The sequence below is a fragment of the Dreissena polymorpha genome, chromosome 3 (assembly GCF_020536995.1).
Source record: "Dreissena polymorpha isolate Duluth1 chromosome 3, UMN_Dpol_1.0, whole genome shotgun sequence".
Lineage (NCBI taxonomy): Eukaryota > Metazoa > Mollusca > Bivalvia > Myida > Dreissenidae > Dreissena > Dreissena polymorpha.
The window spans coordinates 2,422,053-2,437,178 of record NC_068357.1 but is presented as its reverse complement, the minus strand read 5'-3'; the positions used below and the strand labels follow the sequence as shown (position 1 = coordinate 2,437,178).

The window sequence follows — 15,126 nt, the reverse complement described above, 5'->3', positions numbered from 1 at the left end:
TATAAATGATCTTATTAACACGTAACAAATGATAATCGCAAAAAAAGTCTTGGCTTTGGGGTTTATTATACCGACAAACATATTTCACTGTATTAATACTTCATGAACTCAATTTCAACTGAAATCTGAATAACTGAAAATAGTGTAAGATGTTTAATGCAAATACTCATTCGACCCGGTCATGGAGGGGGCTGCAAAATCTTGTTACCACCGCATCAAGTAATAAACAATACATGTTGTTCAATTTGTTGAATTGTCAAATGTGTATTTGATGTTTACTTTGATTGTTTTCTTTCACTGCAATACTTGCACCATCTGGTAACAAAACAAACAGTCTTTTAAACTTTTGAACATTAACTATATATGACAACTTTTCATTGATCAAGATATCAGTACGTCTCTTGAAGGTGCTTCCAAAAATACTTTAATCTCCCTGAAAAGAACAAAATACACATGAAATAAACTGTAAAACTTAAAAAAATAAACAAATAAATGTCATGCGTGATATATAAGATAGCCCAATAGGATTTTGATACGAATACATGATTTTACAGAAAAATAAGTTATTGATCTTTTTGTCTATTTGTTTAAATAATGCTGTATTATCTCATTATGCTTATTTAATAACTCTCGTTACAGTCCAATATGTTTACACATTCCTGATGAAAAGCACACTAACATAAGTTCAATAACACTTTTTGTAATGTTGTTACAATTATATTCACATGACACCTTGCACAAACAATCATTACGATTTTGTGTATTAATCAAGTGCCTTAGTTGAAAGTAACAATTCACTGAAAATTTAACATTTTGTAACAATCAATTTATAGAAACTCACAAGAAAAGGTTTGCCGCAACAGAAATATTTTCCTTCCCGTGCGTGAGTGGCTTTGTGTTTGGAGATTCCCGACTGTGTTTTGACCTCTCTTCCAAAACAAATGGCATTTTACAAGTAAAATATATGAATATAAATTATCGACAATCATGATAATTTTGAGTAACATGAACGTCGTGATTATCATATTTTAAGCACGCAAAACAGTACCAACAATGTTTTATTGACCAACTTGTGTTATTTAGACAGACTTAAAATATTATTGATGTTTATGTCAATCTTTTGATTCTCTAGTTTAGTTTGGATACCACACATAGCATTTCAAAAACGTGTCCCACACATAGCATTATTGCATTTTTAAGCACACACTCCGAATCAGAAGTATTTGTGCAAACTTACAATGTATGTAGCTTCTCTATGAAGAATTACAATGTCCGCCCTATTTTTTAAACCTTCGACAATATTATAATGAACGTTTTTGTTGATTGAATAAAAAGTATACCACAAATAGCATTTCAATTCGTGTCTTTTCAAACGCGCGGTTGCACTTTTTGGAAAAAATACTAAATTAATTTTGCGCACAGTTGTGTATTTTGACAATGACCGGGCTCTCGTCTTTGTTTTTTTTTTTTTGGAAAATGGTTTTGAATTAATGAAGAAATTATCAAAAAACGTTACCTGAAGCGATGGTTTGCTGACATCCGATTGTCTCACACATAGCCGAAAAAGTCACGTGGTACAGGCACCTTGTTTTAAGTCCGTAACATTATTAGATCAAAGCTATTTGACGAATGTTTATAATGAATGTTAACTGAATATATAAATGTATAAATTGAATAAAATATTGTTTGATTAAAATGTTTATGAAGTTATCAGTTACCGGTAATATTAAGTGTTTACTTTCTTAAAATAAAATCTTTTTAAAAAGTACACAATTCCGGTCAAAAATCATATAAACACAAAATTTAAAATAAGTCCGGGTCTGTTTTATGAACTGAAAAAACTGAAAAAAATACATTAGAATTACGTTCTAATGCCGCCTCTTTTTTCTGCCCATAATTATTCCCATTATTATAGTGATGATTCAAAGTAATCAAATTTAATCTAAACACTTATGATTCAACTTGGCATAACCAACAGCCATCATTAGACATTCGACATAAACGTGCATCAGAGGCCAAAAGAATCATCCCTCAGCTATTTTGAAGACATGCAAAGAGCTCCCGACTTATCTGAGGGTGTCTTCCATAGGAACAAATATGTCATGTTTTCAAAAACAAAATTGAAAAGATCAGGATGATTTGCATGTTGTACAATTTAAGCACTTAAATGTAATAAAATTGTAAGGGTTTGGTCTAAACTCTCGTCCACAATGCATATGAATAATCAGCAAATGAAATTTAACTTAAGTTAATTTTATATTAACTCAAGCGTTGATATTAAAAAAACACCTTTAACTCAATATATAAAAAATATTTATTCTTAAATTCACATTTTTAGCAACAACTATGTATAGCATGTTGATTTATCGAAATATGTTTAAACAAACTTAAAAGCCTTATTTAGGAATTGTCTTGTGCCTCTACATTATGACGTTACTATGACGGTCACGACACAGTTATAAATCAAAGCGCTTAAGGCACTGAACATGTTCTCTATTGCACAATCTTAGACGCAACTCATTTTTCACAATTATCTTATAGCTTTTTAAATCGCAAGTTTGAAATGAACACAAACCATTTAAATTTATGAAGAGTGTGTCTTAATGAACAGGTCGAGATGCGTGTGCAATGTTTATCATCATATTTATGTTATAGAGATAACTTAAACAAAATAACGATAGCATCTCTCTTTTTTAGACGTTCTGAAAGCATTAAAAATATGATGAAACTGGTATCATGATAACCAGTTAATATAAAATAAAATTTGCAATCACCAACATATTAAATAAATATTGTGGGAATACCGAATACCTATCACACTAAGAATATAATTTAATGGTGGAAATTCCCTTTTCAAAACGTTTTGACACCATATACAATTCAAAATAAACAATAAGATATTTGATGAAAATAAAAATAAAAAAATCTGCGAGCAGTACGTTTTTACTCACGAATAAGGTAGTCAAAAAGACAGCGCTGTTGACCCTTACTTTGTTGTCTATGTATGACTTGTTACCCTAGTAGTTTACACGGTATCAACTATAGTCTCTGACCTTAACATCGGTATAGAACACTCATGCGCTTTTTCGGCTAGCTGTTTTACCCAGCTTTTTACTTTAAATGTGACTTCTACATAAAGCCAGCAGGCACGAATTAATACATTCGAATTTTGTATAGGCTGATTCGAGAGAAATCTCCCGAATTTGGCTGCATCACTGTGTCTGTGCACAGCGTATAGGATTTAAAACTGTTAAATGTACGGAATTCCGGACTATTCTCTGCATATTCAAACGCCCAGTTACAATAACGCGTTAAAATCCATCTCGCACAATTTCAGGTTCTGTACTCGGTCACTAAATCAAAAGGAGAAGACATAATTGACTATCGATAAACGCAGTTTTTCTTTCAATATGATAAAAAAACACTACCGAAATAGTATAGTGTCACGTTAAGAGGAAAGTCGTTTAATTAGCAAACCACCAATGTTTGCCGTACTAGGTCAGCACGTCTGGAAATCGTTCCGGAACGCCTAAATAGTCTACCCTTATTTGCCATTTTGCTGTATTTGCTTTTTTGAATTCAATTTTATACCGAAATTCATTGTGCTGAAAAAACTATTTACAGCTCGCAATGAAATTACATAAGACCCGCGTCATGCGAAAATGAGTCTTATGCCATAAGCGCCCATCATAGCTATAGCCCACCCAGCCTGCATATGTCTCAGTCTGGTTAGGAGATACATAATGAGACCACAAAACCTTGAGCGAGTTTATAGCGGACACTATAGCGTCTGACCAGACTACGCAACTTGAGCTACGCTGGCCGAAACGCCATAAGCCCCACTTTCGCATGACGCGGTTATGAAAGTGTGATTTGAATGTTTCGAATGAAAACTGCGAGGTACATATAAACACGATTTCGATGATGGAGAAATAAACTTATAATAAGCCATGTGAGGACACATATACGATGTGAACTCTCGTAGTATAATTTGTATCAACTAACAATAATGTGTGGTTTGATTATAATAACACGATATTCACATTATGTTTCCATTTGTAAATGAATATAGTTGAAGAACTTAACCCTTTTGCATATATTATACAACTCTTTCTTGGCAGATGCGGCAGTTATCAGGTTTATCGTAGTCAGGAAAACTGGATTGAAACGCTCGGTAAAAACATGGTATAACATGCTATTCACCGCACCAATAATCATTACCCCAGTAGGTGTGCGGGTCCAAAAAGAAGGAATAAAGTAGAAACCTGTACTTTAGTGAATCACATAAGGTTTCTCAAGTGTTTATATTTGAGAGTTGTGTAAATACTAATAAGATGCTTCGTAAATATCAACCGCTGACAGTCTGGTTATTTTTAGAAGATAAATCACAAATACGTAAGTCATTTTAAGACGGTTGGAAATTGAATATAGTGGGAACAAATCCATACGAAATGACCAAATTAGATATGAAGATGACTTTGGTATACACATTTGCCGATAATGGTACGAAAGGAACAGTTGCCGAATCTCATGGCTGCGAAACTTGTAGGGACTACATTTTATTTAGTATCGTCTGTTACCTGGAGTTTGATAGGCTAGGCATAATCTAGGACCATCCAGTTGACGAATCAGCGCTTTGTTAACATGCAGACAACAAAATCCTGTTGCGCATGCGCTTATTATAATATGGAGGCTGACAAGTAACGAAACAACGTATTCAAAGTTAAAGAATTGCAAAATTCAAAACATTGAATCTACTTAAGAGTTGACCTTACAAATGAAAAGTCCAAAAATGTTTTAAAGAATGGATGAAAGCAATAACAACGATTTGACATCCCTCGTGAATGGAAATATTGACTTGCCAAATTGTAACTCCGAATCCTCCCCATCAGCTGAAGTAAGACCGGAAGTAAACACTGTGGAACAAATTGATGAAAATAAAAGTGACTGCGTGGATAATGCGTCAGAGCAATTACCTGCAGTATCAGAAGATGATGTAAACTCACAGTCAAAGCGAAACGCTGAGAAAAAGGACCGTAAAGTCAAATTCCCTACTGATTCACAAATTGTGGAAAGCTACCTTGACCCTCCGGATCCTTGGAAAAATGGTATTCAATTGGGGTGCTGGATGTTTCGGTAAATGACCAGTTCGGTAAATTGATTTATAGAGTAAAAGTCGTGGATGTTTCGGTAAATTGATTTTATATAGGAGGTATACCTACAACGAGGTGTTAATGACACCTATTATCGGCTTACAATAACATTGGGGGCATTTATTTGCAAACTGTGGATTACTTTTGAGTTGAGTAATTAATGCCATGCCTAAGGTAAAGAATTTAGTTAATTTTACGATTTAAATAACGCAATACTGTTGTTTGGTTTTTAAATTGGTGCTTTTATTTAATTAACAAAATTATAACATAATAGTAAAAATAAGAAATAATGATTTATGGCGGAATAAATGTAAGCTCTGCAATTACGTTTAATGCTATTTAAAAAAGTTTTTTATGATTAAAGAATAAAGGTTTCATGTTGAATTTTATATTTATTTATATGTTTTATTATTTCTTTCTGGTTGCGAAAAACACACAAAAACAATATATAAAATTTAAAACGTGTACGTAATTAATAAAAAGTAATATAATGATACGCGTTATGTTTTATAATTATGTTAAGTGCGCGTGTCATTGAACGTTGAGTTAAGCGAAGAGATACACATACTTGAAAACTGATAAAATTGACATATAACACAACGCCAGCCGAATGAATACACTGTGTAATAGCAAGCTGCCGTGATGATCATTATCTTATCAAATTAATACACTGGCACCTGACTACTGTACTGGAACAATGGGTTTTACGGCCAAAATAACTGATATCATTTTTTGCCCTAACAAATCGGTTCAATAAATAAATAATAACTGATCTACTTTGTAATCCGTTTTATTTACCATATAATATAAATAAGCAACAACTAAACCTTGGATACTATATATATATATTTGAATATTTCATGTCATTTAAAAAAAATGAGGGTGTAAGCACATATTAATTAGATACATTTTTGACGCACTACAATATTTTTACATTTTTATCACACATTTTTATCATTCAGATTTTCTAATACAAATTAGATACATGTACGACACTGTTCAATTTAATGTTACATTTCAACCATATCAGTCGTTCATCTTTCAAGCCTCGTCGTCGTCGAGCATGTGGTGGACCGCTGTGGATGGTCCGAGGGCATTGATGTGGCTGATGACCTCAATATTGCAGTAAATACATGGATGTTCAGCCATGATTGTATGATACAGTAAAAGAAATCATCTGCCTATATACATACTTTAACATTTGAGCAACAACACTTACCATAATTACTCGATAACCCGCGAAAATTTTCTCTTCATCCTCTCATTGATTTCTTATTTGACAATGACCATGATAATTTTATAATTACCTAATTACATAATAATGTTATTTTTACCACAAATAAACATCCTTTGATGTCACCACCAGTATTTTTTGGTAAACATGATTAAAGAAGGAAAACGTTTGTTTATTTCACAGTTTGAAAGTTACTGGTCGTGTATGTAAAAACTCGGCCACCAGTGTTAAAGCATGTTCACGATCTAAACATAAATATCTAGATTATTTTAAGAATAATACCTTATGTGCAGAACTGTTTGTAGGAAAAAAAAGCGAGAAATTTATTTACATACGAAACAAACATATTTGATCTTATTATTTTAAACCACCGAAAATTAACCATTACATAAACATGAGGTAGTTTGCCAACATAATGAATATGTTGCCCAGCTCTTGCCACGTGGAGGCCACCTCTTGTAAGAGCCACATTATTATATTTTTTTAACTGCTTTAATTAAGGTATTTATCAACTAAATGTTTAAAAACATATATAAAATACAAAACGATCATGACCTTAATATATAATTTACCTCCATCGATTAGAAATTTAATAGGTTGCAAGCCTGGATAATTAATAATAACACTTTGCAAACATCGTACATTTAAACAGATAATTTAATTAGTACCAAACAACTCAATTAATGTACATCAAAATTAATCCACAGTTTGCAAATAAATGCCCCTAATGTTATTGTAAGCCGATAATAGGTGTCATTAACACCTCGTTGTAGGTATACCTCCTATATAAAATCAATTTACCGAAACATCCACGACTTTTACTCTATAAATCAATTTACCGAACTGGTCATTTACCGAAACATCCATAACCCTTCAATTGTTGTGATGCCATCTTAAGTTTAATCAAAATAAACAGTTAAGAAATATAGCATTCATATAAAAGGTCCAACAACTTTGGTTGTTAAATGCAGTAATCTGAAACAAACATATAACAAAGCATCAGGTCTTCGAGTTTTGATTCTTTAATTGTATTTCTGTATTTCAGTTTTTTCTGGGTGCTGAAATCGGAAAGCCCTTTAGCACGATGCATGATAATTCATCGATACATGGCTACGTGGCTCACATAAACTCTAATGGTGTCCATTACTTTGTACATACCACTTTTCTTGACTGCTCAGGGATTTTGAAAATAGATATACAGTTGATCGGTGTATAGCGGATTTTAGTGAGTAACCGATAGGTTAAACGTTTTTTGCAAAATACTTGTATTTATGTTAAGATTTATAGTTTTCTATGAATTGAATACAAAAATCCTATCATTGTTAAGTCGATTCATGTTTTTGTTGACGTGTGTCAATGTTTACAACTGTTTCTTTTTTCGAAAGCAAAACAAGGTCAGGGTTTTTTTTGGCCCGATTTTATAGCCGAAATTCGGCTATGTTCCCAATCCCAAAAAGTATACTTTTTCCCAAAATGTGGCAAAAAATTCCCAATTTCCAAAAAAAAAAAAAAAATTTTTTTTTTTTTTTTTTTTTAAAGAAGTCTTATGTTTATTGTATCTCAATTTTAATTTAATTACATCTAACAATTTTATTTTTTTTGAATGATTATAAAGAGTTCAATCAAATTTAGTATATACCTAATCAGTGGACTTTTCATGTGGAAAAAAGGCTAATGAATTTATTTTCCCAATTTCATGAAAATGCCGATAAAATTCCCAATTCCAAAGCCATGGGCTATCTTCCCAAAAAGTGGAAAAAAAACTTGAAGGTCACGTTATGTACGCACCGTTTTTGTGAAGACAGGAAAAGTGCAGACAAATGGTTTCTTGAATTTTGCAGATTTTGTTTGGTCAACATAATGTTCATTGATGTAATATTTTAGTATTATGTGTCCTTTACAAAAGAAAGAATGCTCAGAAACCAAATTGATGTGTACCATATAAATTAAGCATGAAAGCTGCAACTCGGGATTTAGTGAATAAAGGACATGTGCCTGTGGTGACCCATATTCCGGCATGTGGGGATTGTCTCAAAATAATTATAAACTCAATTTAAGTTGACCAATACACATGTGCTTAGCGTGTGGCTATGATATTAATTAGTGAAAACATCATTTTTAATGAAAAATAATTATAACGAAAAATCGATTTCTCTGAAAACATTTTTTCACTATCAAAACACAAGCTAGGTATTCAACTCAAAATGCCCCGAATATAGGGTGCATCGCTTTGAACAGCCATTACTTCATCAATTGTGCAGCGATTTCCATGAACTTGATCTTATTAAACGCAGAAATGAATTTCCTTTCTGGAAATGTACATATTTTGCAATTATTTTTTACAAATGCTGTGTCAAATTTCAAGAAATAACACGATACATATGTAAACCGATAAAGACCTAAGCGATCTGGTAATGGCTGAATCATTGTACCATGAAATTCGCGCTGTAAACAAATAATATTTTTTTGGAAATTTAAAACCGCTGGCATGTTTCAATAGGAAAGACAAGTGTCTATCTAGGTTTAATAGTTTAATTACTTAATGCATGGTGTTTACGTTGAAATGAGACTCGAAGTCCTTAGCTATCCGTTATACAACAATCGACTGTATGCAAATTAATGCATTTGGCACAAGCAAATTTAAATTGACTCTTTTATACCAGAGCTTATTTTCTTCCTTTCCTCATTTTCATGCTATAGAATCCTGATAAGAGAGTCTAAATAACTAACATTAATATGGAAGGTGATGTCAATGTCGCAGTTATGATTCTTACAATATTTTGCTAAGTAACTAAGAGGCGACTTCTTTGCCAAAGTTGCACATTCGCTAGACCTCTAACAACCATTTGGAGTTGCATATAAAATCTGGAAGTCACTGATCTAAACTTATCTATCTTACCAATTATAGTGCTTAAGATATGGTTAAGCTTTATGACTTTTTGGCTCACATGGTCACCATATGTTGAGTGTACATTCTTATGCAGTCTACCTCGTCTACTTTATTCTCATTACTACTCTAGAGGCGATGTTTTTGATCCAGTCTTGATGAAACTTTGTCAGAATGTTTATTTTGACAATATCTACACTGAGTTTGAATGGGGGTCACAATTTAGGGTCTAAGGGAAACCTTGTTATAACTCTGGAGGCCACATTTGTGACTCAATCTTGACGAAACTTTTTTGCGATGTTTTTCTTGGCAATATGTAGGCCAAGTTTATTGGGGTCAAGTGTGTCCAAAAACTTAGTCACCGGGTCAAATCTTAGAAAAGCCTTATTTTGTAGCCAGCCACTAACCACTCGAGGGACCACATTTATGACTCAATCTTGAAGAAACGCGGTCAAACTATCTAGGCGTAGTTTGAAACTGGGTCACAAGGTCAAATCTAAAAAAATCCTTGATACATGTACCACTGTTTAACGTCATTTGTTGCTCGACTATTATATATGAAATATATATAGTGGAGCTATCCTACTCACCCCAGCGTCGGTGTTTCCGTGCCGTTTCCGTTAGCTTTAGCGTGCAAATGTTAAAGTTTTTGTACTACCCAAATTATTTTCATTGTCCCTTGACATATTGCTTTCATATTTTGCATACTTGTTTACCAACATGACCCCAACCTATAAAGAAGAGCAGACAACTCTATCAAGCATTTTGTCATAATTATGGCCCCTTTTCCACTTAGAATGTGCAGCAAATGTTAAAGTTTTTGTACTACCCCATTTATTTTCATTGTCCCTTGACATATTGCTTTCATGTTTTGCATACTTGTTCACCAACATCACCCCAACCTGTCAACAAGAGCAGAAAACTCTATCAAGCATTTTTTCATAATTATTGCCCCTTTTATACTTAGAATATGCATATTATTCATAAATCTATGTTAAAGTTTGCGTACTACCCCAAATATTTCCTATATACTTTGACATATTGCTTTTATATGTTGCATACTTGTTTACCAACATGACCCCAACCTATAAACTAGAGAAGACCACTGTATCAAGCATTTTGGCATAATTACGGCCCCTTTTACACTTAGATAATTGAACATTTTGCTTAAATTGCCATAAATTCTTTATTTATGATCACATTTTATTATTATTTTGACAAAACAACATTTACCTGAATGCCACAATTGATTCCACCCAAACAATACCCCACGCCCCTACCCAGAATCCCTCCCCCCCCCCCAACCTCCCCCCCAATTTTTTTTTAAAAATCATCTAATAAATTACCACACCCCACATTATACCCCCCTCTCAGCCCCCACCCCCCCCCCCCATTTTTTTTAATCATCATCTAATAAATTACCACACCCCACATTATACCCCTCACATCCCCCCCTAACCCCCCCCCCCCCCCCCGCCCCCCCCACCTAAAAATTTTTTTTTTCCTTTTTTTATTTTTGAAAGATTGTCTTATAAATGACCACACCCCACATTATACCCCCTCTCAACCCCCCCCCTCCCCCAAAAAAAAATATTTTTTTTTCCTTTTTTTTTTTTTGAAAGATCGTCTAATAATTATTGAACATGAGCAATTTCCCCATGATGGCTTACGTTATACTGTCAAGCACTCGAATAGTCCAGCGCGTTGTCCTCTGACAGCTCTTGTTTAATTTTAGTTTTGATTAATTTTGGTCAAAATGTTATCTTGAAGATAACTAGAGTTTGTTGGCATGAATAACAAAACATGCACTATAACATACCAACACCATATTGTTACAGCCTCTCCCCTTTGTTTAAAGTGTTGTTGGCACCTATTTTACAAAAAGGTCTGTAATGCTTTGTAACAAAATAATAAGAAAGAGATAAAACATAGAATATTCTTTACAGTTCCAGAATGGAGAACAGAAGACTTGTTAAATGCGTACAAAAGTAGTTGTGAGCGCCATGGGACTAAGCCATTGAATAAAATACTCAAACAGTTACAGGCAAGTTTAACTTGTGATTGTGGAGTGAGTTTCAATAGATATGTTTTTTTAGCTCACCTGAGCACAACATGCTCATGGTGAGCTTTTGTGATCGCCTTTTGTCCGTCATCCGTCGTGCGTTGTGCGGCGTCAACATTTGACTTGTTAACTCTCTAGAGGCCACAATTATTGTCCAATCTTCATGAAATTTGGTCAGAAGATTGGTCTCAATGATAACTTGGATGAGTTTGAAAATGGTTGCGTTTGTTTGAAAAACATGGCTGCCAAGGGGCGGGGCATTTTTCCTTATATGGCTTTAGCAAAATCTTGTTAACTCTCTAGAGGCCACAATTATTGTCCGATCCTCATGAAACTTGGTTAGAAGATTCATCCCAATGATATCTTGGACGAGTTCGAAAATGATGTTGGTTGGTTGAAAAACATGTCTGCCAAGGGGCGGGGCATTTTTCCCTATATGGCTATAGTAAAACCTTGTTAACACTCTAGAGACCACATTTATTTTCCGATCTTCATGAAACTTGCTCAGATGAATTGTCCCAATGATATCTTGGAGGAGTTCTAAAATGGTAACCTTTGCTTGAAAAACATGTCTGCCAAGGGGCGGGGCATTTTTCCTTATATGGCTATATACATGTATGGCTATAGTAAAATCTTGTTAACTTTCTAGTTTGCTCAATCTTCATGAAATTTGGTGAGAACATTTGTTTCCTGTGTTGTAAAGTTTGGTTTTACTATGTCAATATTATGTGACATTAACTGTATTATGTAATTTTTCATAGTTAACATAACTGTTTTAGTCATTAACACTTGAGCCTTTCAACTAAGAGATAACTGAAAGAAAGACAACATGTACATGATTTTGCAGTATTTATGCAGTATTTATCTCCCTTGTATAACCTGGTTCATTAATCTATTTTTAGTTCTGTTCTGGAATTTGGGAAGATATTAATCATTGATAAATGCACTGTTCTGTGGCAAAATTGACTACTACTCTGCCATTGATCTCTTCTGAACTGTATAAAATAAGCTGTTTTGGCTGATTTAAACACCTTGATTCTTTTCTTGAAAAGTTAACAGCTCTTGAAAAAGGTTGGAATTTTGAAATAATTAAACTCTAAATTATTTTTAACACCAGCATCAAGACATTTTGGCATTATTTTTTAATTATTCTTATTATTTAGATTATTTTTATTTGGCATTTTCTAAATTAGAAAGACTCTATTCTATTTCAATAACTTTAGTATTTTTTTCTTATTTTTACATTTGATTCACTGATGTTTCCTAATCTCCATTAATATTGTTCTTTAGATTAAATTAGACCTATTTTGTAAACTAGATTTTTGAAGCACTTTCTAGACTAACAGTAACTTATATTTATATCAGTTTTTTTGACAGATTTTGAACTTCTTTTTACATTCATTAAGGTATTAACTGTATGTTGTTCATTTTTGTAACGATACTTAGATTCTTTAGACTTGGCTTGTACCTGTTCTTTTCTGTCATTGTTCTTCATTTTCCGAGTTCTTGGAATAAAAATTAGTTATTTTTGTTAAAGCTGCCTTGGTTTTCACTTATAAATAAATTCTTTGAGTGTATTTAGGTGTCCCTGACTGAACGCATTTAGTTAATTGAATTACAACCAGTCAGTATAGTCATCCTGACCGGAAATAAGAGTTTGTCAAATAAATATTTCCGCATTACATAAGTGCTCACAAAGTTACATAACTTGTAACCGTCCTGTAACCGGTTCATTTGCGTAAGCGAAGGAGACTGCACCACCACACCTGGATAGGACAGTTGAGTTCGATAATGGTTTGGATCGGTAAAATAACATGGCCGCCAGGGGGGGTCTTTTTCCATATATTTATATAGTAAAAAAGCTTGTGAACACTCTAGAAGTCACATGTTTTGCCTTATCATCATGAAATTTTGTCAAAACATTAGTTATGTGGATGTCTCAGATGAGTTTGAAAATGGTCCTGATCAGTGAAAAAACATGGCCACCAGGGAGTGGGGCAGTTTTCTTTACATGTATATAGTGACAACATGTGAACAGTTTAGAAGACACATTTTTTTCGCAATCTTCATGAAATTTGGACATATCTTGGAAGAGTTAAAAAATGGTTCAGGTCTGTTAAAAAAACATGGCCGCCAAGGGGCCATTTGTTGTTCATTCTTCATGATACTTGGTTAGAACATTTGTTCCATTGATATCTTGGGCTGCAAAGAACAGGTCATTTCTTTTTATCTCAGGTGAGCGACTTTGGGCCTTTCAGGCCCTCTTGTTTATGTTACAACATAGTGTTTGATATTTGTAAGTTATGAACACATATTAACTGCAAACAATTTTCAAAACTTTAACTCTTTTTATAACCTTTATTGCCATAGCATAAAAGCATGTCTCTATATTGGGAGTTTGTGTCAACATTTATTCCTTATTATTCCATTAAATTATGTATTATTGATGATTAAAAATTGCATCATTCCAGATCCAATTTTGGTATCAATTTTTCAAGATTGCATTAACAAACTTCCCATTGGAATGAAATCCAAAAGGACCCTTAAATGACTTACAACATAAACTGCATTTGAACATGCTTGAAGTAATGAATATAAGTTAAATAATCTGTGAAGCAAGCTAAAGTAAATAAACTGAAAAATACTTTTATTTCAGTGCATAGAAAATGTTGGCGAGAGGTATGAAATCCTGAGTCTTAAAGGTAAACAAAGTTCTCTCTCTAGATTAATGTTTAATTAAAAAATGACATTTATAATGTAAAAATAAACTTGATGGATGATCTGATGAACTCAAGAGTATTTTAGCAAGCAATAAACGCCCTCTCTAAATCTTAAACAATTGAACAGGGCTGCAATTGAGGTGTTGATATTTGTAAATTGGTAATTTTTCTTGTTAAAAAACAACAACAAGTGCCTCACCGTTATGCTAAATAGATTATTAAGAAAATTAAACATGAAAATTCAAAAGCAGGATTCAGTTTCAATTAACATCTTTCAATGATTTGTAGAATTCTTTTAAAAGTAAGGACAACTTTATGTTCTTCTGTGTTCAACCAGGTGAGCGTCTGGACCTGCGGCAGTGTGAGAGTCTCGAGGACATTCTCAAGCATGTTCGGTTCCGCTGCATCGATCTCGAGGCAACACACCTTGATGATGAGGTAACAGAGAGGTGCCCTATGTTTATGTGCCAGTCTCCAAAATATGCATTCCTGCCTGGCTTTTTCGTGCCCAGTGATTCACATGTTCCTGAGTTATATGCCATTTCATGTATAATACTGCATTATCTGAAGTGTGTAGCGAACTACTTCTACATTTCTCAAGCTGTTAAATTGAAACTTTTAGTAGGTCTTCACCATCATGGCATGAAGTGCAAATGTGCAAGACTTTTTTACATGCACAATCATCCATATGTTCCATAGTGTTTTATCGAGGCCTAATCTGTGTGGCTCTACGCTGTGCCCATTTGTTTTGTCCAACACCATGCCCATTCCAAAGTCAATGAGCGCCTCATGCCTTTGCATAAATTGATAATATCGGGGGCCTTTGTTTTTACCTTCGATTGGATACGAGTAAGAAAAAAACCAGATAAGTTTAGCTGCCTGTCTGAAGCCAATTGGCATCTTGTATCAAAGTTGTAATGATATCACTTGCAGATGGCTGTTGCACTTTTCGAAATGATTGAATACTACGAGTCAGCATGCAAGCTCAATATATCGTTCAACAAGGGTATAGGACCCAGAGGGTGGCAGTCTTGCTCCAAGCTGGTTAGAAAGGTAAGTCATTTTGTGAT

The 15,126-nt window shown here is 33.7% G+C and overlaps 1 protein-coding gene across 1 annotated transcript in view; it reads left to right on the top strand.

Annotated features, from left to right (window-relative positions):
- Positions 1–4,677: 4,677 nt before the first annotated feature.
- Positions 4,678–15,126, top strand: part of LOC127872745 (protein phosphatase 1 regulatory subunit 37-like) — a 36,560-nt gene continuing 26,111 nt past the window's right edge. The window contains exons 1-5 of the mRNA XM_052416120.1: positions 4,678–5,108; positions 11,221–11,318; positions 13,993–14,038; positions 14,394–14,494; positions 14,990–15,109. Coding sequence (XP_052272080.1) covers positions 4,805–5,108; positions 11,221–11,318; positions 13,993–14,038; positions 14,394–14,494; positions 14,990–15,109 — 669 coding nt within the window. The 5' untranslated portion in view covers positions 4,678–4,804. The remainder of the gene's footprint in view (positions 5,109–11,220; positions 11,319–13,992; positions 14,039–14,393; positions 14,495–14,989; positions 15,110–15,126) is intronic.